The sequence below is a fragment of the Dermacentor albipictus genome, chromosome 1 (assembly GCF_038994185.2).
Source record: "Dermacentor albipictus isolate Rhodes 1998 colony chromosome 1, USDA_Dalb.pri_finalv2, whole genome shotgun sequence".
NCBI classification, from domain to species: Eukaryota; Metazoa; Arthropoda; class Arachnida; order Ixodida; family Ixodidae; genus Dermacentor; species Dermacentor albipictus.
The window spans coordinates 138,631,076-138,654,927 of record NC_091821.1 but is presented as its reverse complement, the minus strand read 5'-3'; the positions used below and the strand labels follow the sequence as shown (position 1 = coordinate 138,654,927).

Here is a 23,852-nt window from a genome sequence, read left to right as displayed (position 1 = left end):
GCAGACTTTGTCAGGGTCTGGCTGCATGCCTGCAACATCAACAAGGTGGCCGAGTACACAGATTTGACAGTGCCCCAAGCAACATTTTGATGAGTAAAGCTGAAGGCACGAAAAACATCAAGCACGGTGGACAGGTGGGTGAGATGGTTTTCAAAAGTAGTTAAAAAAACGATATCGTCCAGGTAGCAAAGGCATATGGACCACTTGATGCCTGGGAGAAGAGAGTCTATCATGCACTCAAAAGTAGCAGGAGCATTACATAGGCCAAAAGGTATCACTTTAAATTGATAGAGGCCCTCAGGAGTCACGAAGGCAGTCTTCTCTCGGTCTTGGTTGTCTACAGTGATTTGCCAGTATCCTGTGTGCAGGTCGATTGAAGAGAAATATCTGGCGCTGTGCAAGCAGTCAAGCGCATCATCAATGCGCAGGTGAGGATACACGTCCTTCATCTTAAAACTTTTTGTGCGCAAACAAACAGGGACGAAGAATAGGGAAACACGAGGACGAGCGCTTTCTAACAACTGGTTTTATTTTTGAAGAACCACCTGCTTAAATACCCACAGATCTGCGCGATCTAGTCAACAGAGCACGCCTATAGTGCGTATGATACCCGCAGATCTGCGCAATCAAGTCAAGAGAGCACGTCAATAGTACATATAACACTTGTGATAGAAAGCAGGGACAAAAGCCACCCGGTCAACATAAAAACAGCAAGGTGCATAAAACAACCACTTACAATAAAATGCGTTAAAGATGTGATGATAGAAGCGAATTTTCTTTATCCAACAATGAAACAGAAGGATGGCTGATGCATTTTTCTTTTTGTTTTTCAATCCGGTGTGCTTCCACAATTTCCCTAGCGGTTTGATTCCTATGCCTATACAAAATGTCTGTGCCACTAAGACAAGGTGAGCAATCATGTTCTTGGCAATGCATTGCCAAATGCGTACTAGGGCGATTTTTCAGACTAGACAAGTGCTCCCTTAACCTCGTGTTAATGCATCTTGCAGTCTGCCCTACGTACACATGACCACACGTCATAGGAATCAGATAAACGACGTTCTTCGCGCAATCAACAAATTGGTTCTTGCGCATATGTTTAACACTACATTTTTTCTTTACATCATCCTTACTTTTGAACATCTTTTTAACCTTAGAACACACACTACCTATTTTGTTTTTTGCCCAAAATACCACTTTTACTGCATAACTACCAGCCACCTTTTTAAGTCTGTGTGAAAGGCCGTGCAGATACGGAATCACTGAAACCTTGGAAGCTACATCCTTCTGCCTTTGATCCTTTGTGCATTGTCCTTTATCCTTTTTAAGTTCTTTCATTAGTCTAGAGCACGACGCCAGCATCACAGCGAGCAGGTACTCAACCTTTCTCAACCTATCAACTTGCTCAAAAAATGCAATCTTTACAGTGTGGTGACATGACTTCAACAACGCTGACCGGAAAGACGAAATGACTATCCCATTCTTCACAAGCCTAGAATGGTTTGAGGCATAGTTCATTAGCGGTTTTCCAGCTCGAGGTGAGAATGAACAACACACATGTTCCGGTAGGAATTTTAACTTGACATCAAGAAACTGTAGCTTATTATCTATCGGTACTTCCGAAGTAAATGTCAAGCCCTTGCCCAGAGAATTGAAGGCTTCTACAACCCTATTCCTGAAAGCACCCTTGTCTACATGACAGCCTAAAATCAAGTAGTCATCGACATATTTGTATACCTTGCTTACTACATCTTCTAAATCTTTGGCCAACTCTCTGTCTATGCTTCCCAAAAAAATGCTACTTAGGATGGGAGCTACCTTTGACCCGATGCACACACCCCTTGCCTGTATATACGTTTCACCACAGAATCCTACATGTGTATTCGCTAAATAAAAATGCAGAAGTTCAATAAAGGATGCAATGGCCATGTTGCACGTATTGCGGAATGACACCTCGTCATTCTCATTTGTTATGCAATCTTTAACATTGCACATTAGGGGCCCATGCGGTAAGGAATAATAAAGATCTTGAACATCTATGCTGAATCCCCAGCTCCAGCTTGTACTATCTGATGCCAGACAATTCACAAGGCCTTCAGAGTTTTTCGATAAGTATGGATCCTGTACTTCTAGGGAATTCAACATTTTTTGCAGGAACTCCGCGACCAGAACCTGCCAACACCCTCGCTCGGATACAATTGGCCTAAACGGAATTTCTTGCTTGTGGGTTTTTGCCGTAAAAAATATCTCCAATTTCATTCCTTTTGAGTTCTTTACACATGACGCAAGCTTATCTTGGTCACATTTTTTCAATAACTCCACCACTTTCTTTTTTATGTTTTCTACATTCACATCACATTTCTTAAAGCACTTGTTCACCGCTAGGAAAGCCTTTTCTAATTAACAATCATTTGGTACAACAACCGGAAAGCCTTCCTTGTCTGCTTGAACAACACGCAGATTATTCTCAACCAAATAATTAGCAGTCCTATCAACATTGGGTCTGGATTTATCGCTTACCGAAGCTTTGGCTATCACGTCCACACATTCCACCACACATCGTTTTTCTTTCTCTGGTACACTCCTGGCAATGTCCCTTGTAAGTGCTAACTTGTCGACGATGTCGATCCTTGGTTCCACGCAGAACTTTGGCCCCAACTTGACAACCTGCTGATGCCGTTCTTCCACTGTTGCACCCCTTAGTAATAAAAGGTGTCCCTCTGGCACTTCCCTTTTCTTCTTCTTCGGCAATTTTCGACGAACATTGTTCCATATAGCCTCAGTCACAATATTTGCCTGTCTGCACCAGTCCCAAAAAGCCTTCACGTTAAAAAGACAATCGGAAGCAGACGAACAGGCCACCTTTAGACATTCTTTGAAATATCTAACCTGTCTCCGGCTCTCTGATCGCAAGATCTTGATCATTCTTCTCTCGTGTCCTGCAGACGGGGGCAACCATCCGGTCACCAACAACACCTCATCAGGGCATTCCCAAAGTTTCAGGAACCAGCTCAACACCCGTGCTCTGCACTCACAGACTGCGATAATAGGCACCAGAACTGCTGGGTTGTTTAAGTTATAGTTCGGACAAGTAGAAAGAGCATTGCCAAATGGGGCAGACTGCGAGATGCATTAACACGAGGTTAAGGGAGCACTTGTCTAGTCTGAAAGATCGCCCTAGTACGCATTTGGCAATGCATTGCCAAGAACATGATTGCTCACCTTGTCTTAGTAGCACAGACATTTTGTATAGGCATAGGAATCAAACCACTAGGGAAATTGTGGAAGCACACTAGATTGAAAAACAAAAAGAAAAATGCATCAGCCATCCTTCTGTTTCATTGTTTGATAAGAAAATTCGCTTCTATCATCACATCTTTAACGCATTTTATTGTAAGTGGTTGTTTTATGCACCTTGCTGTTTTTATGTTGACCGGGTGGCTTTTGTCCACGTCTTTTTATCACAAGTGTTATATGTACTATTGACGTGCTCTCTTGACTTGATCGCGCAGATCTGTGGGTATTTAAGCAGGTGGTTCTTCAAAAATAAAACCAGTTGTTAGAAAGCGCTCGTCCTTGTGTTGCCCCTATTCTTCGTCCCTGTTTGTTTGCGCACAAAAAGTTTTAAGATGAATCTGTTCCAACTAGGCCGACTCGCAGATATGCTACACGTCCTTCTTTGTAATGTGGTTGAGATGGTGGTAGTCGACACAGAATCTCCAGCTAGTGTCATTTTTCACAAGTACGACAGGCAAAGCCCAAGGACTGCACGAGCGCTCAATTATGCCTTCGCCAAGCATTTTACCCACTTCTTGCTGTTCAAGAGCACACTCCGGAGCTGACACAGGGTAAGGCCATCGATGAATGGTACTCGCATTGCCGGTATGAATGCGATGGGTGGCAACGGAAGTCTGGTCCAGAGGCTGTTGCCAAAGTCAAAGATATCCTGGTAGGAAACCAGCGTGCGGCAAAATGCAGCAGCCAGTGCCGGAGCGAGGGCTTGTGATATCATGCATATGAAGCGGTTGCAGAATGAATCTGACTGGGATGACGGCGGTGAAAATCCGATGGGTGTTCTGTGGTCAAGGCAGAAACCGTGTGGTCGGCCAATGGGGTCAGATGCCCAAGTGATATGCCACGAGGAAGAACTTGCGTCGTGAAGCCATAATTGAGGATGGGAAAAGAGGTTCAGCTATCTGTATAGCTGTCACCACCATATAGAGTAAAAGCTTGTCAATTCACAACTCGTTAATTCGAAATTTCGCACAACTTGAAGTAGTCGCTGCAGTCTGTGTCAGTCCAGCAATGTAATGAAAGCAATATGTAACACACCCCGCTAATTCACACTGAAATTAGCACTGCCACCGATAATTCGAGCATTCACGCCATAATGGATGGGGAGAGTGCTAGGGCATGGCAACACGTTGGCGACGCTGGCGTCATTGCACGGGCCGCGCAGCTTTGCTTTTTCCATCTGCAGTCCTTTGTTTAGGCCTGACTAGAGAGAGACGCATTTGCGCCTGGCTAGGCGTGGCCAACGCCTCTGTTCCATGTCACTTCTCTCCCGTGAGGTTCCATGTAAAGCTGAAGGGCAACAAAATCGTCACTGTGCACCATATGCTGTATGTGTGAGCAAAATTGTGCAAGGGTAAGCCGGTGAACGTGGCTCAATCTCACGTGCGCAAGCGAGGAAGGCGGGGTGGATGCATGCCTTCTCCTGTAGCGCGCGAGGCACGGGGGTGAGGTGGAGGGAGGGAGGGAGAGGGGGGACGTTTTTCTCTGGCGGCTGCTGCTTATGGCGCGGCCATGCGGGCACCGTATCTTGAAAGCGATCTGCGACGTGGCCAAAGTGCACGCCCACGTGGGCCTCATCTTCAAAGCTATCTGCGATGTTTGCAGAGTGCGCATAGTGCCAGTAGCTTCGTTCGCATTAAAGCGAGAGCTGTACGAAGGTCAATTTGCTCGCTGCTAATGCCGCGATTCCTCACTCAGCGTTTTTCAGCGAGTTACCGCGGTCATCGAGCGAGATGTGTTCATGTTTACCTGAGCGCGCGTGACGCCGTACTTGTTAATTTATAGTTAGTAAGCAAATGTTTACAAATTTATCCGGCCGATAAAGCTACTATCCTTACTTCGTATAGCTATCTACTAACTTGCTATCGCAATCGATGCTTCGCTTTTCAGGCGAAGCGAAAATGTTTTTGTTTTTTTTTTCCGCGCCAGTCGGCGCGATGAATGCGCGGATGATGTAAGAGCCATCTCGACGTCGGACCGCATTGGCCACGTCCGCTTACGTTGGCTGCACCAGTGTTCGAAGTATAGACGTTGTTGTATACACCAACGTGACGTAGAACGTGTGCGCGCGCTCACTCCACATCACACTATATACGTGCCTTAACCGAGCCATTTCTTTCTCTGAATTCTATTAGTTTGATTTCGAATTTTCATAGCATCCCCGCAGAATTCGAATTAACGAGCTTTTACTGTAGGGGGGCATGATGTTGCGTGTCATGACGATCTCAGGAATAAGGAAGCCAATGTCATCACCATTGGGTAGGGGTGGAAAGGGTAAGAGCTGGACATATATTGCGGCTTGCACTGGCGGTCAAAGAAACTCGAGGGAGCATAGGCAGGTTGCACTGGCAGCAACGTTGTTGAAGCACGGAGGGAGTTCTAACGGGGAGAAGTCCCGCGAAGCAGTCGATAAGGGGAGCGTGTATGGACAGAAAGTCAATTCCAAGAATTAGGTCAAGGGGGCACAACAGATGTGTGGCAACCAGAAATGGCAATGCGTGCCATGCACATTCCAAGCATGGCAGGTGCACTCTTGTCGGCTACTTGGACGGTAGGTGAAGCTGCGAGCATTAGGACTTTCTGGAGGTGGCAGCAGAGGTTTGATTTCATCACAGAGATTTGTGTTCCGGTATGAAAAAGAGCAGTAACTGCCACACCATCAATCAGAACTTCAAGAAGGTTGCATTCTGTATGAGGGACAATCAGAGGATTTTCAGGACAGGTCGTAAACGCAGTGTTGCCTCCTGGGACTGCACTGGCTAGTTTTCTGAGAGGCGGTCAAAGGGAGGCAGAGCAGCGAGGTCGGGGCAAGCGGGACTGATGGCGCTGAGGCAATGCCGAGTGGCTGGTCTGGCTTCCTTAGAAGGAATATAATTCTGGGGTAATACATGCCAAAGCCACAATTTGATTATGAGGCACGCCATGGTGGGGGACTTCGAATTAATTTTGACCACCAAAAGATCTTTAACGTGCCCCCAATGCACGGGACATGGGCGTTTATACGTTTCACCCCCATTGAAATGCAGCTGCCGTAACCAGGATTTGATCCCGTGACCTCGTGTTTAGCAGCGCAACACCATAGCCGCTAAGCCACCGCAGCGGGTTTCCCTAGAAGGTCATTCAGCGCTCGAGGCCTCAGGATGGAACAACGGAGCATATGGTGCACGTTCCGGGTGCCACCAATTGTAAAGGTTTGGTCGGTATGACATGTACCAGCAGTTGCAGCAATGGTGGGCGATGTGTCCAATCTTAGAGCATGTGAAGCACATGGGCCGGTCATCAGGCGTATGCTATTCAGCTGGACTTTGAGAATGTGGCGTGACAGTCGTGTTTGGTATAGCAGCAGTGACAACTGGGGAGACCAGGTTCGAAGCAGCATTACCGTTATGAAAGGCAGGTAAAATGCCCATATTCGAAACCTCTTGGCAAACCACGGCCTGAATTAATAAAATAGTAGCCAGGTTGTTGTCTTGCATACAGTCATGAGGAGTAACGGGTGCCATGGCCTGGAGTTCTCGACGGACGATCCTGGTGACGTTTTCTGGAACTGGCATTTGACATAGAGTGGTAAACCTTCGCAAGAGGACGTGCCAGCCGTATTGGGAAGTCGATCGAAGTGGTGAGTGATACGCTGACTTTTTGCTTGCTCAAAACAACGACATTCTGTGATGACTGACTCTACTGTAGAGCAATTCTTACACAGCAACACACTGAAGGCGTCATTGGCTGTACCTTTCAGTATGTGTCCGACTTTGTCCGCTTCAGGCATGTCCTTGTCGACCATGTGGCACAGAGCCAACACGTCCTATATAAGAGATGTACAGCTCTGCGGATGTCTGGGCACGAATTGAGAGTTCTTTCTTGGCCACTAGTTGTCCTCCTATAGGTTTCTTAAACAGATCGCGTAATTTCTGCTTGCAGATGTCCGAACTAGTCAAATCTTGCTCATGCATCTCAAACCAGAGTCACGCAGTGCCTGCAAATAGAAGACGAGATTCGCAAGCATTATTGTTGGGTCCGACTTGTTATTGTTGCTGCCGCACTCATACATAGCCAGCCACTCATTGACGTCCATGCCGCTTGTGCCGTTGAATGTCCCAGGATCACGAGGGTGCAAGGGAACAACCAGTGACAGGCCTTGTTCACACTGGGTCGCTTGGTTGGTCACTGCAGTGGCAGCAATGTGCCGTCCACTGCTTAGATCCAGTTCCCAGTGTTGTAGCGAGCTGACCCCGCACTTCCAACTTACACGAAAGATGTTATGGGAAGAATCTATATACAGAGGATATATGTACAAGGGGAGGCACACAACGCTGCAGCAATGGTAAGCACACAACGCTGCAGCAATGGTGCACACCAGAGAGCCACACCATCATCATCCAAGCACTGACCACAAGATTGCCACCCGTGACAATATATATACATACACAGTCAATGATGTAAAAATTAAGTCGCATCTAACACGAAAATACCTTCATTATGTTCTATATTAATACAAGTATATATTTGTTACTAAAATATTGGTGAGAAACATTTTGAGATTTATTTCATTACAAGTGGTAATTTGTTACAGCCATTCTCATTATAAGGTTCGACAGTAGTGCAAATATGTGTATCTAGAAAGTTTTGTCATCAAAAACTCACCTATGTTTTACTTTGTGCTTCTCATCCTCTGTTTGGTCCTGTATGTTCTGGTAAAGAAAGAAATGATAGCAACAGGTTTTTTCTTCTTTTTCTATCGGTGTTGGAGAGCAAGTCAGGCCACAATGCAGAAGCATTCATTAAATGTAATGCATGCGTTACAGTACCAGTCTTATATTTTCACATTGAGAGCATAGTTGAACAAGTACATGGAACAAACTACTACACATTTTTTAATTCACACATGTAGGTTCATGTTTGTGCCTGTTGAAGTTTGCAAATTGTGAACCCCACAAGGGCCTTGAGCACCAGTGCTGCACAAGCTGCAGCAAGAAAGAGAGTGAACAGTCCATCACTAGAAGCGTTGTTACTTCTTTCTAGCATGGTGGAGGTTATCACAGAAAACTATCATTTCATAGCTTTACATTTCTGTCTCGCAGTAGATTTTCTTCCTTGTCATCACTCTGCACTATTTTTCAAGCTTACTGCTCCTAATTTCATGCAATAGCAATACTGCAGCTCTGGTTTCACACTCGTGGCAATACTTTTTGCCAGTTAAACAAGAGCAATGGAGCAGAGCCTCTTGTGTATCTGAACATCATGATGGCATGGAAAGTGTTGAAAAATTAAGAATCAAACGTGACATGAGTGGTTCAGAAGCTGCAATGTTGCTCTCCATTTCTCAATAAAACATTGCAGAGAGTCCATCAAACTATTCAAGTGTGGTGGTTTTACTGACCACCTCAATTATCCTTAATTTGAAGAAACCTACTCTTTTCAGTAAACGGGGGCCTGAAATCACTTTGTAAATCACTTTAAATAATGAAACTTTCCATTCTTGTTCATAAAACAGTAGATATTTCTATTTGGATCTACTTAATTTTTATTTTTTGTGCTATGAAGGAAGCTGGCCAAAACAAAGAAGGTGGTTTATCAGATCTTCAGATCTTTTGTACTCAAGAGAGTCTAATTTAAAGAGTACCTATCAATGAGAAACAATATTTACGTTGTCATAAACGAGAGAGAAAAAAAAAGAAATACTAGTAACACATTTAAATTCACACATACCTTGAGATATTTGTTCAACTGATCTATATCCACATTATGCTGTCCAAGAAGTTCCAACATGCGTTGGCACTCTTTTTCCTTTTCCTCGTTCTACAACATACAAAAAGAAAATAATAGGAAATTAGAGTGCTAGTTCTAGAAGTTTGGGTGAAATCACAGACCACAGGGCTTCTCAGGCACCTATATATCAAAACTATGCGCTTTGTTTGTTCTATTCATCACATTGTCTTTATGCAGTCATGGCTTTTCTAGAAGCTTAACAAGGTAACCCAGACAAAAAGCTTTTTCTATAGACATAAAGACCACCACAACAGGCAGAAGAGCAGCAATTCACTTAATAGTGAAATATTTTCTTCTTTAACAAGCAGAGCACAAATTTTAACTCACCTTTATTTCTAAGCTGTCACGTTCAGAAACTACTTGGTGAGCCTGGCAGTGAAAAGAAAAATTGCAGATTACAAGCATGTTTTTACCAGATGGGTAAATGAAATAAGGGCTCCACAAATAGAATAAACTGTGCAAAAATGTTGAAGTTTTTTGAAATATATGGCATATAGTAAGGCTAAACAGTCCCCATTATTTGAGCTTAAGATTGAAACCTAAGTAAACAACCAACATCAGCACTTGTGAAAGTACAAGCAAGGCCATATTTTTCAATTTTGGTCATTGTAAGCCCTGTACAGTCAGTTAGGCTGTCTGATTATGCTTATTTTTATGCAGCAACCAAAAACAGCAATGAAAGCATTGCAATATAAGCTGCTGCTCTCATTTGATTAAAATAAACCTTTTTGTTATTATTCGGCCTAAATACCAACACAAATGATGATTTGCCTGTTACCATGCAGCAAAAAGCAGTTATGCTTATTAAGGTAAAAATGTCAGTGTATTTCAGCAACTGTTTCATCTGAGCTAGTTGGCTTGTAATTCCTGTAAAATTCAGCCTTCATTTACAAACAGGACATGGAGGAGGCAACATGATCATAGCTGTCTGTCAGCATGTGTCATGTTGGCTTTTTCATGTTACATAAATTTAGGCTGTACAATGCAGTATTGTTCCTGTATTTTAGCATAGGAAATGTTTTACAGTCAAAAGCTTAGGGGCCTGAGATCCAAGAAAAACCCATGTCTGTAACAGCATGCATAGCTTGATTTCCAGCCTGCACTAGTACATGCAACCAACATAGTGTACCGTCATGCAGAAGTAACTTGATTACTTATGGTATCGCACACAGTCCGAGTGAAATGTGGGCGAGATCTGCTTTCACTGCAGCTTTCCATAGACACTATAGCACACGCACCAACTCCAGTCACGTAGACACCAGCAAATATGCTCAATCTAGTACTAAGCACATCTCCGCATGCTCAGTCACTCAGTCATACAATACACTATGCCATTGTGTTCACCCTCTCCCTCTACACAATAAAATTTATTCGCAAATACAATAGAGTGGGTTTCCAAGCCACAACATTGAGCTACAATTTTCAGAAGCCAATTTCCCAGAGCTCTGGAAAAAATCCTTTGGAGAAAACTGGTCATTGTTTAAGAATAAAGTATCAGTATATACAAATAAATGTACAGCCCTTCGTAGAATACACAGCACAAAGAAATGGCCGTGGTTCAGTGTATCATTAACACAGCTCTTAAACAGAAAAAGAAAAATGTGTTTTTCACACTTGTAAGGCTGCCTTCAATCCATGCAGGTTATCTGCTTATCTTACTATCACATTGGAGTATAAATGTGCTGTTTGCGATTCCAAGCACGAATTTTATCACAGGACTTTATGAAATTTGTTGTTCACTAACCCTCGCAAGTTCCGTAGTATTATAAGCATGTGCAAAGCAGACAATATGTGCCTGAAATATGACAGTGGCTCTTTCGTGCCAAATCGTGAGTGCTGTGTTCATTTAAACAAGACTTTCTTTTTGTCCTTCAATAATAATGTATTATCTGCTGCTCCACCATTTAATCCTCCAAATTTCCCTGAAATGGAATGCATCACTGTTGAATGGGTCAGTATAAAAAAGCTTATCCATCGTGCAAGAGTATCGTTGTCTGCTGGTATTGACAGTATCAACTATATATTTCTTAAAAGCACTGAAACATATTTTTCGATTATGTAGTCCTCTATTTTCACTCGTTCATTACAGATGAGCATGCTACCGAACGACTGGAAGGTAGGCAAGGTGATTCCAGTGCACAAGTCTGGTGACCTCTTTTCACCGCTGAGTTACAGACCCATATCTATAACATCAACACCTTGTGAACTTTTCGAGCATGTAATTTTTTGCCATTCAGTTACCTTGCTAGAGACTCACCTGTTTTTTTCTTCCTTTCAGCATGGTTTTCGAAAACATCATTCCTGTGAAACACAATTGTTAGCATTTACTAATGACTTATCAGCTTTAGACTGCTCACTAGATGTACATTGCGTATTTTTAGACTTTGCTAAAGCCTTTGACACTGTGTCCCATAATCTGCTTCTCCTCAAACTTAACACACCTAATATTGATGTCAATGTTATTTATTTAGAGTGTTTTTTTACACAATTGCACACAATAAGTGGTCGCTAATCAACACAATTCCCATTATTGCGCAGTGACATCAGAAGTTCCTCAGGATTCCGTGCTTGGGCCCCTTATTTTTTTCCCATTCACGTCAACAATCTTCCTGCTTCAGTTCACTCATACATGATTATTCACTGATGACTGCATATGTTACAGGAAAATAACTAACCTATTTGATGCATCGATATTGCAATCTGGTGGTCTCAATAAAATTGCTCATTGGTGTGACACTTGGCAAATGAAACTTAATAGTAACAAGTGCAAATCAATGAGAATAACATGGTTAGCTATCGATTCTACTTGCTGTTCTTATAGTACGAGGGCTGTTTTTTTTTCAACCTCCGATCGCTCCGTGCAAACGCTACGCGGGCAGCAGAAGCGGACATGCGCTGTCGGCGACTGCGCAGCTCTCGCACTACATACTCCGCCATTGTTGACATTCAGGCGTCAGTTGGCATTGTGCTACAGCCACGTAAACATGGCTGCCATTATTGTTGCTTCCGCCAAGTGCGAATTGCGAAGTGTTATTCGTTTTCTACACGCTGAAGGCCATGGTGCTGCAGAAATCCATCGGAGAATGAGTCGAGTGTATGGGGAAAACTTCATGAGTGATGGCGTTGTGCGTGAATAGTTTCCAAATTTTAAAGATGGACGTAATGATGTGCATGATGAAGGGGGCCAAGGACGCAAATCTGTCGTTTCAGATGACCTGGTTCAACGAGTTGACAAAATAGTTAAAGAAAACCGCAGATTCACCATTACTGCTTTATCTACGGAATTTCCAGAAGTTTCAAGGTCTGTTTTGTACTCTATTGTTACTTAACGGTTACGCTACAAAAAACTTTGTGCACGTTGGGTCCCAAAAATGTTGACGGACGGCCACAAAACTCGACGAATGGCATCAGCTTTGGAGTTCCTTGAGCGTTATCAGGATGAAGGAGACAACCTTTTGAAATCAATCGTGACTGGGGATGAAACCTGGATTCAATACGACACACCGGAAACAAAACGACAATCACAACAATGGATGCATTCAAATTCACCAAAAAAACCAAAGAAATTCAAAAAAACCTTCAACAACAGAAAGACCATGGCTACTGTGTTTTGGGATCAACAAGGTGTGTTGCTTGTAGAGTTTATGGAGCCCGGAACCACAATCACTGCAGCTGTTTATTGTGAAACATTACGACGTTTGCGTAGAGCCATTCAGAACAAACGAAGAGGAAAGCTGACCGCTGGAGTTGTTCTGATCCATGACAATGCCCGTCCACACACTGCTGGAGCAACTCAACGGCTTCTCGAACATTTTGGATGGGACATTTTCGATCATCCGCCACACAGTCCAGACTTAGCACCCTGTGACTTTTATCTTTTTCCTGGACTGAAGACGTGGCTTGGTGGGAAGCGCTTTCAAATCAATGGTGACCTTCAAACAAACGTCAAGGACTACTTGAATTCATTGGCGGCAACTTCTTTTGAAGAGGGTATTGCAAAGCTTGTCCACAGATATGACAAATGCCTCAATCTCTTCGGTGATTATGTCGAAAAGTAAGCGTAACTGTACTAAGCTTTTGGTAATAAAATTATTGTTTTAGATGAACTTGTCTTTTATTTATAGCCTATCGGAGGTTGAAAAAAAAACGGCCCTCGTATTATATTGGTTTCCTTCAAACTTCGGTAACTTCATATAAGTACCTAGGCATTCACATCACTAATGATCTTTCCTGGAATTTGTATGTCAAATACATTATTAACAATGCCAATCGCATGCTTGGTTTCCTTTGCCACAACTTTTCACAAGCCCCAGTATCCTTGAAACTGCTTCTACACAAGACCTTAGTCCAATCCAAAGCAGAATATATTTCATCTGTCTGGGATCCCAAAACTAAATCCATAATCACGTCCCTCGAAACGCTTACAAAATTGTTATGCACGCTTCATTATTACTAATTATTCGCGCAACTGCAGCATTTTGCAAATAAAAAGAAAGCTTTGGATCTTCCTGACCAGTTTGCATGATGCCGCCTAGCCTAACTGTGCACATACTATAAAACTTATTACTTCAATGAAAACTGGAAACAATCCCTTTTCTCCATCCGTCATTATGTATCATTGCGCGTTCACCATCATCCCAAAGTTGGCGCACTGAATCGCAGTACTAAACGTTATTACGAATCATTTATCCTGATGACTAGCGTTGACTGGAATCACCTGCCTGCCTATGTCATCTCCCTTGCAGCACCTGCATCCTTCAAGTCTGCGATTGAAAAACTTTTTTTTTTAAATGAAGTGTAACTGCTATTATATTTTGCATTGTTGTTCACACTCCCGCTCCTCTCTCTAATGCCTCACGGCCTTGAGAGTACCTGAATAAATAAATAAATAAATAAATAAATAAATAAATAAATAAATAAATAAATAGTGCTGCTCTGTTTTACTGGCTAGAGGCACTAACTACTTGGAAATGCAACTTTTTCACAAAACTTGTGGCCCATAAACTTTTGATGTCAACTGTACTGTTGCATTATACCTTGCAAAAGTTTTGATGCCACTATGTGCATGCTGGATCTGTCGTTAGGCCAGGTACTGGAACCCCTGGAGAACTTTCACTGTTCCAGATTCCAAGAGACAAGATGGACAATGCTCCTCACTCTCTTAAGCCTCAGGGTGCCAGGCATCACATGTTTCACATTACTTTCACATATTTTGGGTCGCGCACACATGACCACACTCATGCACGGTGTGTGTGTCTGTCTCCCTCTGTATGTATGTTGCGTGTGTGTGCGTGTGTATGTGCATGCGTGCGTGCGTGTGTGTGTGCATGTGCCAAATTACTTTTGATGACTCAGGATGCCAACTTATTACTCAGAAAAAATACATTCTCTTCTACTTGCACTGCCTAATGGAATCTGTGCTGCCATCTACCAAAAGCACAGCTAAGCACTGAGACGAAACTACGCTCATCCATGGCATTGCTAGAAAATGCAAAGTACCAGATGGGCTGAGTTCCTTCTTTGGCCATATTTATCAGAAACATGTGGACAAACCCAGCTCGTCCACGGCACGGAGGGGATTAATAACTAACAATGAACTATGTATTCGTGGCAACAAGTTACCACAAGATGTCACATCACGAGTGCTTCAGAAATTACATGATTTCAATACCTGATTTCTGCGTATTTATTTTGCAGATTCCTTCCATGCTCAGCAAACATCACTTCTTTGATATTCCAGCACCAGGTTTCACGTATAGCATGTTTTCTATATTTTGACACACCCAATTTGTTTTTTATACAGTTAAACCTCGATATAACGAACTTCAATATAATGAAATTCTCAATATAACAAGGTATTTAACTTTTCATAACCTCTTGTTCATAGAACACCACACATTTAGAACCTCAACATAACAACATGTGTTTGTATGCGATTTCAATATAATGAAATTTCACTGCCACCGTAAAGGAATGCCGAGACAATAAATGGAAACTTCCGCAGACGCAGATGGTCAAATGGTTGAATTACAAGCGGCTGCTTGGAAACGCACCTCTCAAATCATGCACCGTGTGACAAGAGCAACCGCCAAAGTGGAGCCACATCATGTTCTATATAGAGTCTAAGTGCTATAAAATCCTATCGGGCCCCATGCACTGTGGTTTAGGTCAGTGCAGACACAGCAGACCTGGGCAGTATCGAAGATACTGCCCAGCACTGACTGATACTACAGCAGCTGCAGCGCTGTCCGGTTAGATTCACAGCATGAGCCCAGTTAGATCTTCCTCCTCTTTTCTCGAGTGATGGCACCCGCGCGCCTTGTTCAAACAAGCAAATAACACATGCATGTAGCAATATATCTTAGATACTATCTTAGATATTCTTTGGGTATCTTGTATCTGTATCATGATATGTCTGGCAAGACATGTATCAGTATCTGTATTTCCGATACATTAAAGACTGTATCGCGTATCTTAAAGTACACGATACTGGCTATCACAACATCATCGTGCGAAACTACAAACGTTGGCTGGACTACAATTCTCAAGCTGATACTGCTGCCACTAAGCCACCTGAAGAAAACTAAAGGCATAGGCATTCTTTTATCTTTCCGCCAGAGCCCTCCAGCGAGGTCAGGTGAAGAGGTCTGCGCGTCCCTATCGGTGGAGCAGAGTCATGTGGTCGCACTCCAAAGTGGTATTTCTTTAAAAGTCCGCAGCGGTGTTTGTGCCATTGTGCAGAGGCTTCTTAGTGATGTTCTTGTAATTATACGGCGACCCGCTAACTAATCGGCAAGCAGAGCAGCGACTCCCATCAATTATAAAAGGGACAATCAAAACAGCTGACAGCGCAGCGTATAAAGAGCTTTCATGTTAAGTACCTAAAGCAACCCCAATAAACTGTTTCGGAATAAAAATATTATACTTTGAGCAAGAAAGACAAAAATTTTGAGATACTAACAGACATTTCATTCAAATCAAACAAGGTTGGTCAGAGTTGAGAAATTTCCAAGCAAACACTTTTGTACATACGCCTTTGCTGCAACATTATATAGATATATAATAAGAAATTTGTGAATGTATCGAAGTGTCCTAAGATATAAATGGAAAGTATCATATTGGATACAATAATTGCGGTAATATCTTGTATCTGTATCTCAAATACTTGTCATATGAGTGCCCTGGGTCATATCATGATACAATTGCAAGGTATCCTTGCCCAGCCCTGCTTCAAGTGCGAGAGAAAGTGTGCGAGGGTGAGAAAATAAAGATGGTGGCTTCACAAGTGCCGCCTTCCTACACGAGCAAAGGGAAAGAGGGGGAGCTGAGCGAGCTCACGATAACGCTACCAAGCGCACGCAAGGGCACGTAGTGGGGGGCTAAGTTGGCACACGTCTCGATTTTTGGCACACATCTCGGCCGTGGCTGCGCATGGCTGCAAGCGCGGCTGAGCGCATGCGCAGCCACGCACCCTGCTTTAGAGGTAATCTGCCACGTGTGCAAAGAATGGGTGTGCCAAGACGGCGTGGCACCATGGAAGCTGTCTTACCAAGCATTTAGTATTGGAGGTTGTGTAATCTCGAGTTTCGGTGACCCGTTGGAGTGAGAGGCAGACGAAGCATTCGCTCCCCACTGCCAGAACTTTCCCTGATATTGCCAGCCCAGTGTGGCCGACGCTATCAGCCAGGCGGGCAGAATGCATATGAAAGCGTGGCTGGCTTCGCATAATTCGTACCGCTGAGAAGATATTGTCGATGTAGGTACGTGGCACAAAACTGTATCGTTCGTCGCCGACTTCCAAATTTATTGAAATGAATTGTTTCTCGTTCAAATTTGATTTTTTTGGTCGAATTTCAATAGAATGAAATTTCGATATATTGAAGGAAACTGCCAATTTTACCGACTTTGTTATATCAAGGGTTAACTGTATTTGCATACAAAAGCTTTCAGGAGTCATAAATACTTGCCAATCTTCTGTGATGTTTTTAGTTGTAGCATATATAAATAAATTTACTTTCTTTTTATTTTGCAGGCCACAAATTATTCCTCATATCATATAAAGGGTCTTACTGTAAGCATGATGTTCCAATAGCTGAACTTATCATCCTTCGTATCCCTTACAAATCTTCAAGAAGAAAGAAGGGAATGCAGTTTTAAAAGATAACACCAATGTGGTGCTCTTGGAAGTCAATGAATGCAAGTAAGGTCCTTTTTTGACTCAGTAAAAACCAACGCCAACTATCCCTTGAAAACATCTAAAAATTTCCAAATAGAGAATTGTAGTGCACTAAACTAAAACATTTAGCAGGCCAAGATTCCATATTCTCTGTCTGCAAGCACTCAACAAAGTGTGTAAAGCAATGAAAGGGAAAAAAAATTTATCATCTGGCACTGCAACTGTCGTGGTGACCTGACAAGGATAGGTCACTAGGTCAAAAATGGCGCATGCGATCTGTGACCTGCCAAGGATAATCACAAAAAAAGTATGATATGTGTCTGCTGATGCAGTGTTGCTATATGAAACAGCCACTACATCCACTTTTTGAAGTCATTCCGTTATACATGACTCCATCATACCGCACATTTAAAGATGTCTTACAGTGCAGTGACACTTTGTGTGAGTAACCAGTACTTAACTGTAATCTTTAAAATTTACATTCAAACTTCTTTTCTGGCTTGCTCCAGCATTACCTTTTGTCTTGTTTGGTATGTGCTTGTTTGTCATCCCTTATTAATGTGTTAGTTTTGTATATGCATGAGTACATAATTACAGTCATACACTTGTAGCAAAAGTGACATACAGTGACAAGAAGTGATGACAGCAGTGAGTGCATCTCAGAGTCATCATCCTGAAGTTCACGGAGATGGGTGACTAATGTGTGGTTTTGGCGAACAGCTCGGCGGTAGGCGCCTGAGAGAGCACTATGATCACTTCGCAGCCATCCCACTTCTTCTTCCAGCTGTACCAGCTGCTGTTTCAGCTCCTGCCGTTCTTGTTCGGCCAGCTGTGCAGCAGGAAAAGGGGAGATGCATGCTCTTTGTTCAACTAGCACAGAAATCTTTTCCATATGCAATGGAAAATGCAGACAAGAGGTTGTCTAAAAAGATATCCAACAATGTGAAGGACAGATGTGACATTTGGCTTTTCAGTGCTACGTATTAGGAAAAAATAAAGAAATCAGACAACCAAAATATATTGCTCACATATCTTCGCTGACTTCCCCATTTGAATTTGCAATTGAAAAAGTAAACAGTTACCAAACCCGACGTTCATTAAACGTAAAGTGCGTGTGCATTAACGCAAAGGAAACAATTTTTGTGCTTTCTTTGTTCACCACATAACCATGTCATTAGCTAATCCCTTCAGAAAACTGCTTTTCAATCCTACAGGCCATTGCATGCAGTCAATATTCAACAAGTACTTCAAGTTATTGTTTCACAAAAGATAATAATAGTTCAAGACATAAATATGATAAAGATTTGACTTGTAAAATGCAACACAATGAGCATGAGCAAATTGTGACATGAACTGCTTTGGTATTCCAAATGGTCTTGCCTCACAGTGCATTTTGCCTAATATTAGTACTGGTCCAAGTTTCAGGATTTTTACTAAAGAACATCCCTTGAGCTAAATGGACACTGCATTGTAATTTATTGTATATGTTGTGTCCAAATCTTTAGTATTACAGCTGAAGAGGCAGATTTACGCAGTCTGCTACTGGGAGCTTATCGAAATCCTGGATGGTACAAAAAAAAGTTTGTTAAGCTGCATTTGATGATTATTTCTTATTGCACGAAACTCTCGCTTTCATTGCATTGTCAACACTAACTAAGATGGGGTTCTCATACTTCAAAGCTAGTTTCACATCAAGGCAACTCTCAGGAATTTTTGGTGTTAATTCATGTTTGAAAAAAACTTACATGCATGTTCTAGCCTCTCGTTTGATAACTTATATCAAATTACACAACCGTTTTCACTCTATGTAAGTAAATGTTGGATAAAGTACTTACACACAATACTGTGGTCTCAATAAAGTCGACTGACTAACAACCCTGCACCATCTACATCACGGAAATACCCCTATCTGTCTGTTTTCATACAGTAAATTGAAGTCATCTCATGTTTTCAGTGTTTTAAAAAGCTGTCACTATCATTTTCGCCCATATTATGCATTCAGCAAAGAACTGTACACATCTGTTGAATGAATACATCTGCTGGCCACCCATTCATTACCCCTCAATATTATAAAAGCTCCAAAGACTGCACATAGGAAATGCTGTGCCCTGGAAGTGAAATAACAATGTGGTGTCATGCATTTCATTGATAAGGTTCATGCATTATATGTTTGATGGAGGAGATAAAATAGCTAACCTTGAAAGGTCTACTGTTTTAGCAGAGGATGGGGATGCAGCAGTTAACTATCGTATGCTACCTGAAGGCATCAAAGTTGCCAGAGCTTTGATGGCACCTATAACCACACGATGCCTGCGGTTATAAAAGGATGTTCCGCATGTGCCGTCATGGCCATGAGTGGCCCTGGCTAACACTCCCAGGGACAGCCCTTGTGCACATACATTAGTACCCAAGAATGTGGACATGGGAACAGCCATCGCCACAGCTCTATTCATAGAGCACATGCAGCATGGAAGATGTGGCTTCAGCTCCTACTGGCGAGCAAATAGTTTTTTCATCCACTTTCATACACTTTTACATTTTAATTTATACATTTCAATTAAAACATGTAACCTCCCCTATGCTTTCCTTGGCTTCATGTGGCTGTGACCAACCAAAACCTTGTTGGTCTTCATGTGGTTATAACACACCAAAATAAAACGTAGCTGGCTTAAGCTAATTAAATTCTTTAACAGAATAATGACTTCTGAGCCAGCGGTTCTTAACGTGTTTAATACTTAGGCGTGTACAAAAAAAAAAAAAAACAGATGTCAAGGCACAGCCACAGTGCTTGAGAAATGGTACTGGTTTAAGTGCTTGGTAAGTAATTCATAGTTCACAATCAATGAGATGGCATTGCATGCTGACAACAGTCATTTGATGCTCTTGTTGAGGGCAGTCGAAATTGCATGTCCTGTTGAACATCAGCTCCATTTATGTCTTGTATTTAATCTCAATGTGATGAACAAAGATTCACACAATAAAGGTCTTAGGAAAGGCCCAGCCAGACATGTCACTTGTACTTCAAATAGACAATACTTATCGGTGGTGCATCTCCAAAGCAGCACCATGCCAACTTTAACTCTCTCAAAGGACCTTGGATGAAAGTTAGAGCAATACTGCAGTAAGCAGTACAGTTAACCTAATTTAAACAGACACCTGTCTGTTACAATTGCAATTGAAATATCACACAAACAAGGAATCAATACAACTCCAATCTGCTGTCAATATTTCATAGGGCTGAATCTACCAAAACAGCATTTTAGAAAATGCATGAAGGATGGGCTACCACAGTTCGGTAACCCAAGTTTCCTTAAGTGGCATATTCTTTACAGTTTCATTACGTAGAGACTTCACCTGCAGCACGACTACACGTGTTTCACCCATGTGAAGAAAAAACTGTCACTGCCTATCGAGTGAATTGATCAAAGGGCGCCCTTGATCACTGCACCGTTTATGGAATTTGCATATTTTATACATCAGTTTTTTTGCTCTCTCCCCTCTTTTCCAAGAAACACTGATTTGGTTTACGAGATCGACTGATCCCCAAGTTTACCAAGAGCGTCCTGTTTCACAATAAAAGTGATACAACAGCATGTATAAAAAGTTGGAAAAAAGAATACTGCTTGAGTAGGTAGCCAGTCAAAAGCCACCTGTGGACTTTTGAAAGACTGCACAGGGCTCGCAAGTCACAGTTTGGCTGCCCCTGCATACTTCCTAACTGTAACAATTTGTAAATGCACCAGCTGTGGTGTTAAGCACTGGGTGCCGAGAGATGCTTTGAAGTTAGGTTGCATGTGCCTAGCCTTGTCTCACGTGTGAAAAGCATGGCACAAGAAAGCCACAAGACCACATTTGTACTAAAGCAGTCCATGGGGTATAAGCGGGTAAAAGCAAGAGTGTTCATATGCTGTTTTGTGATTACTTCCAGGCCTGACTGCTTAATGTCCACGTTTATATGTGCAGAGCAGCACCAGTGAGTGTGTGTTAATTTCTGTCCAGGTTTTTGGTCACATTCACTAGACTTAGGTATATGTAGCACACAGCAACACACAGGACACAGGGGCAGCGGGAAGCAAGACTACTGTTACAAACTCACCTGGACCTTATGTGTGAGATTTTCCTTGTCATTTTGGTACTTCTGTTTGAGCTCTTCTAGAAGCCTAGAAAGCAGAGAGCAGAGACATGGAGTTACCACACAAGGGCCCATTTATTACTAAGGGCGGCTGCAGTTGATGTGGGGTGCGCACCTCTTGACCTCAAGCATGGCTGTTGTGTGGAACTGGAAGGAGACAGAGTTCTGGGTGGAGATGAGCAGCTGGTCATGCTCCTGCTGTAACTTGGCTAGGGCCCCTTCCAGCTCTTGCTTCTCACGCTCCAGCTGACTCACCTGCTGGCTCAGATGGTCCACTGCACACCACCAACCAGACAGCACAACTAAGCAGGCCACCCAAAATGCATGTCATTCTTCGGGCTGTTACAAAAACACAGCAAACTCGTGCGACATTGCAGAATTAAAACCGAATTCCCAGCAAAGCTGTTGCTTTTCACCACTCCTACAAGAAATTTTCTCCAAGGCCCATAATTAACCTACACACTCTAAATTTTGCCCCACATCACCCCTAACATACGCCCCACATCCTTCCAACATAACTAGACGGTACATTAGTTCTCTCAGGATGCGAGGAAAACATGCATATCATACACAAACATTTTTGAGCACTTGCATTAACAATATTCTTCGGAGCCCATAATTAACCCACACAATTTAAAGTTTACCGTTACATCACCCACGACATGGGCCCCATCCCCGTGCAAACGTTAACTCACTGCCACATTTAGTCGCCCTGGGACACTGGATAAACATTCCACACAGTTCATAAAACATGTAAGGGTGTGCAAATATTTTAAACTTTTGAATAACGAAGCAAGCAGTGTCCTATTCGATTCAGTCTTCGAATTGAATAGTTACTATTCATAAATGCAAATATTTTTCAAATACTTTTCAAATACTTCAAAATGAAAACTGCGCCAAAATAAACATAAAATTGGAGCAACAGTACACTACATTTTTGCCCTGTGGGCATTGTATAAACATAAAACATCGGAACTTGCATAGTGGAGTTGGCTACGTTACTAAGGCAGCCATTCTTTACAGGCTCTACAACGATTATTCACACTCTCTGAAAAGCCCTGCGCATGCGAAGAAGCTACTTGTTTGTTCCTAATGCTCCATTTGTGCCTTTCATAAACAGCTCTTTATGACATACTATGTAATGATAGAAACTTGCCGACTTTGAGGATATTGGGATGTGAACATTGTTTTATATTAATTATGATAACAGCTATCCATTATTCTAAAACTATTCGAAAAGTATTCGATTATTCGACTTAGTTTGCTTCTGGCGCTATTCGATTCATATTTGATTCAGTCTCAACAATCACTATTTGCAAACCCATAAAAACATACATAGAATGTTTTCAAGCGCTTATATTAGTAATTTTCAGCAAAGCCTGTAATAAACCCAGAGAGTAAAAAACTTGTACGCAGATCACCTATAACTACGGTTGAGCACTTTTGGCGCTATTTTTCCCAAACTGAAATGCCTCTTTTAGTTTTCATTCTGACCCGAAAAATTTGTTTTCTTTTGGGGAATATAATCTTTGAGATGAAATTTCAAAGGCTTTTTCTCATTGGATAATTTTCTGCATTGAGCTTGCCCTATTTTTTTTCCTTTCTTTTTTTTCTGTGAATACTTGGTTTGCTAACCTTGTTGACAGTGAAATGTGCAGTATAACTGGAGATCCTGCTCTTAAACACTGTAGTTGCATCCAATACAAAGAATACAAAAGCTAGAGGGAAGAAGTCTAGCGACGGCACAATGCCGTTAAGCGAAGTGAATATACAGATGGAATGCGCAAGATGGTACAAAACTTTAGCACTGCCTTGCTCCAATTCTGAAATTGCAACATGCATCCTACAGCAATCAATTTAAAAGTTAATCAGTAAAACTTTGTTAGTTGACTTTAGGCGGCAATTTATTGTCTACAAATAATGTCAGCCTCTTCAAAAAAATTCAGCTGAAGCACCAGAACTGTGTTATTTATCACAACATTTAGAGTCATTTTCCAATAAAATAGATCGCACCATACACTAGAAATTAATGTGTGCTTGTTGAGGCACAGCCAAAAACAAGAAAGCTTTAAATGTTCCAGCCATTGCTTTAGTAAGATGTTCTTGCAGTGGCAACTTGGCAGTATATAATCTTGCAGTGTGTCCTAACAGAAGCCGCGTAACAAGAGGAGAGCTCCTCACATGGAGAAATATCCATCAAGTCATGGAAATCAGACAACACAAATTCAGCCATAATGATTCATGCACTGGTTGGAGGTTATCAAACGTCAATTAAAGACCACTTATTCAATAACCTGGAGCTGGGTAGGGGATTAAGCTGCACATCAGTAATTCCAGTACCCACCATCATACTTGTACTGTGACTGTGCATCTTTGAGCTGTTCAAAAAGGTCATGCTTCTCTTGTTCTGTAGTCTTGGCCTCTGTAATGCTAGAAAAAGTTGTCCAAACAAATGCGAAATGTTAAATCAAATGTGAACTG

At 42.2% G+C, this 23,852-nt stretch overlaps 2 protein-coding genes across 5 annotated transcripts in view; one reads left to right on the top strand and one right to left on the bottom strand.

Annotated features, from left to right (window-relative positions):
• Window positions 1-23,852, bottom strand: part of LOC135911828 (centrosomal protein of 89 kDa-like) — a 65,030-nt gene that overhangs the window by 20,568 nt on the left and 20,610 nt on the right. For 3 of the 4 annotated variants that reach the window (XR_010567463.1, XM_065444172.1, XM_065444173.1), the window contains exons 7-13: window positions 23,716-23,801; window positions 21,487-21,646; window positions 21,336-21,399; window positions 17,865-18,068; window positions 9,391-9,432; window positions 9,004-9,093; window positions 7,939-7,985 (exon numbers count right to left, since the gene is read on the bottom strand). Coding sequence is in view for 3 of the 4 variants with exons in the window: in XM_065444172.1 (XP_065300244.1) it covers window positions 7,939-7,985; window positions 9,004-9,093; window positions 9,391-9,432; window positions 17,865-18,068; window positions 21,336-21,399; window positions 21,487-21,646; window positions 23,716-23,801 (693 nt within the window). In the remaining variant the exon portion in view is untranslated. The remainder of the gene's footprint in view (window positions 1-7,938; window positions 7,986-9,003; window positions 9,094-9,390; window positions 9,433-17,864; window positions 18,069-21,335; window positions 21,400-21,486; window positions 21,647-23,715; window positions 23,802-23,852) is intronic. The other variant, XM_065444174.1, reaches the window with a different exon arrangement.
• Window positions 17,027-23,852, top strand: part of LOC135911782 (uncharacterized) — a 38,999-nt gene continuing 32,173 nt past the window's right edge. The window contains exon 1 of the mRNA XM_070526413.1: window positions 17,027-17,263. Coding sequence (XP_070382514.1) covers window positions 17,233-17,263 — 31 coding nt within the window. The 5' untranslated portion in view covers window positions 17,027-17,232. The remainder of the gene's footprint in view (window positions 17,264-23,852) is intronic.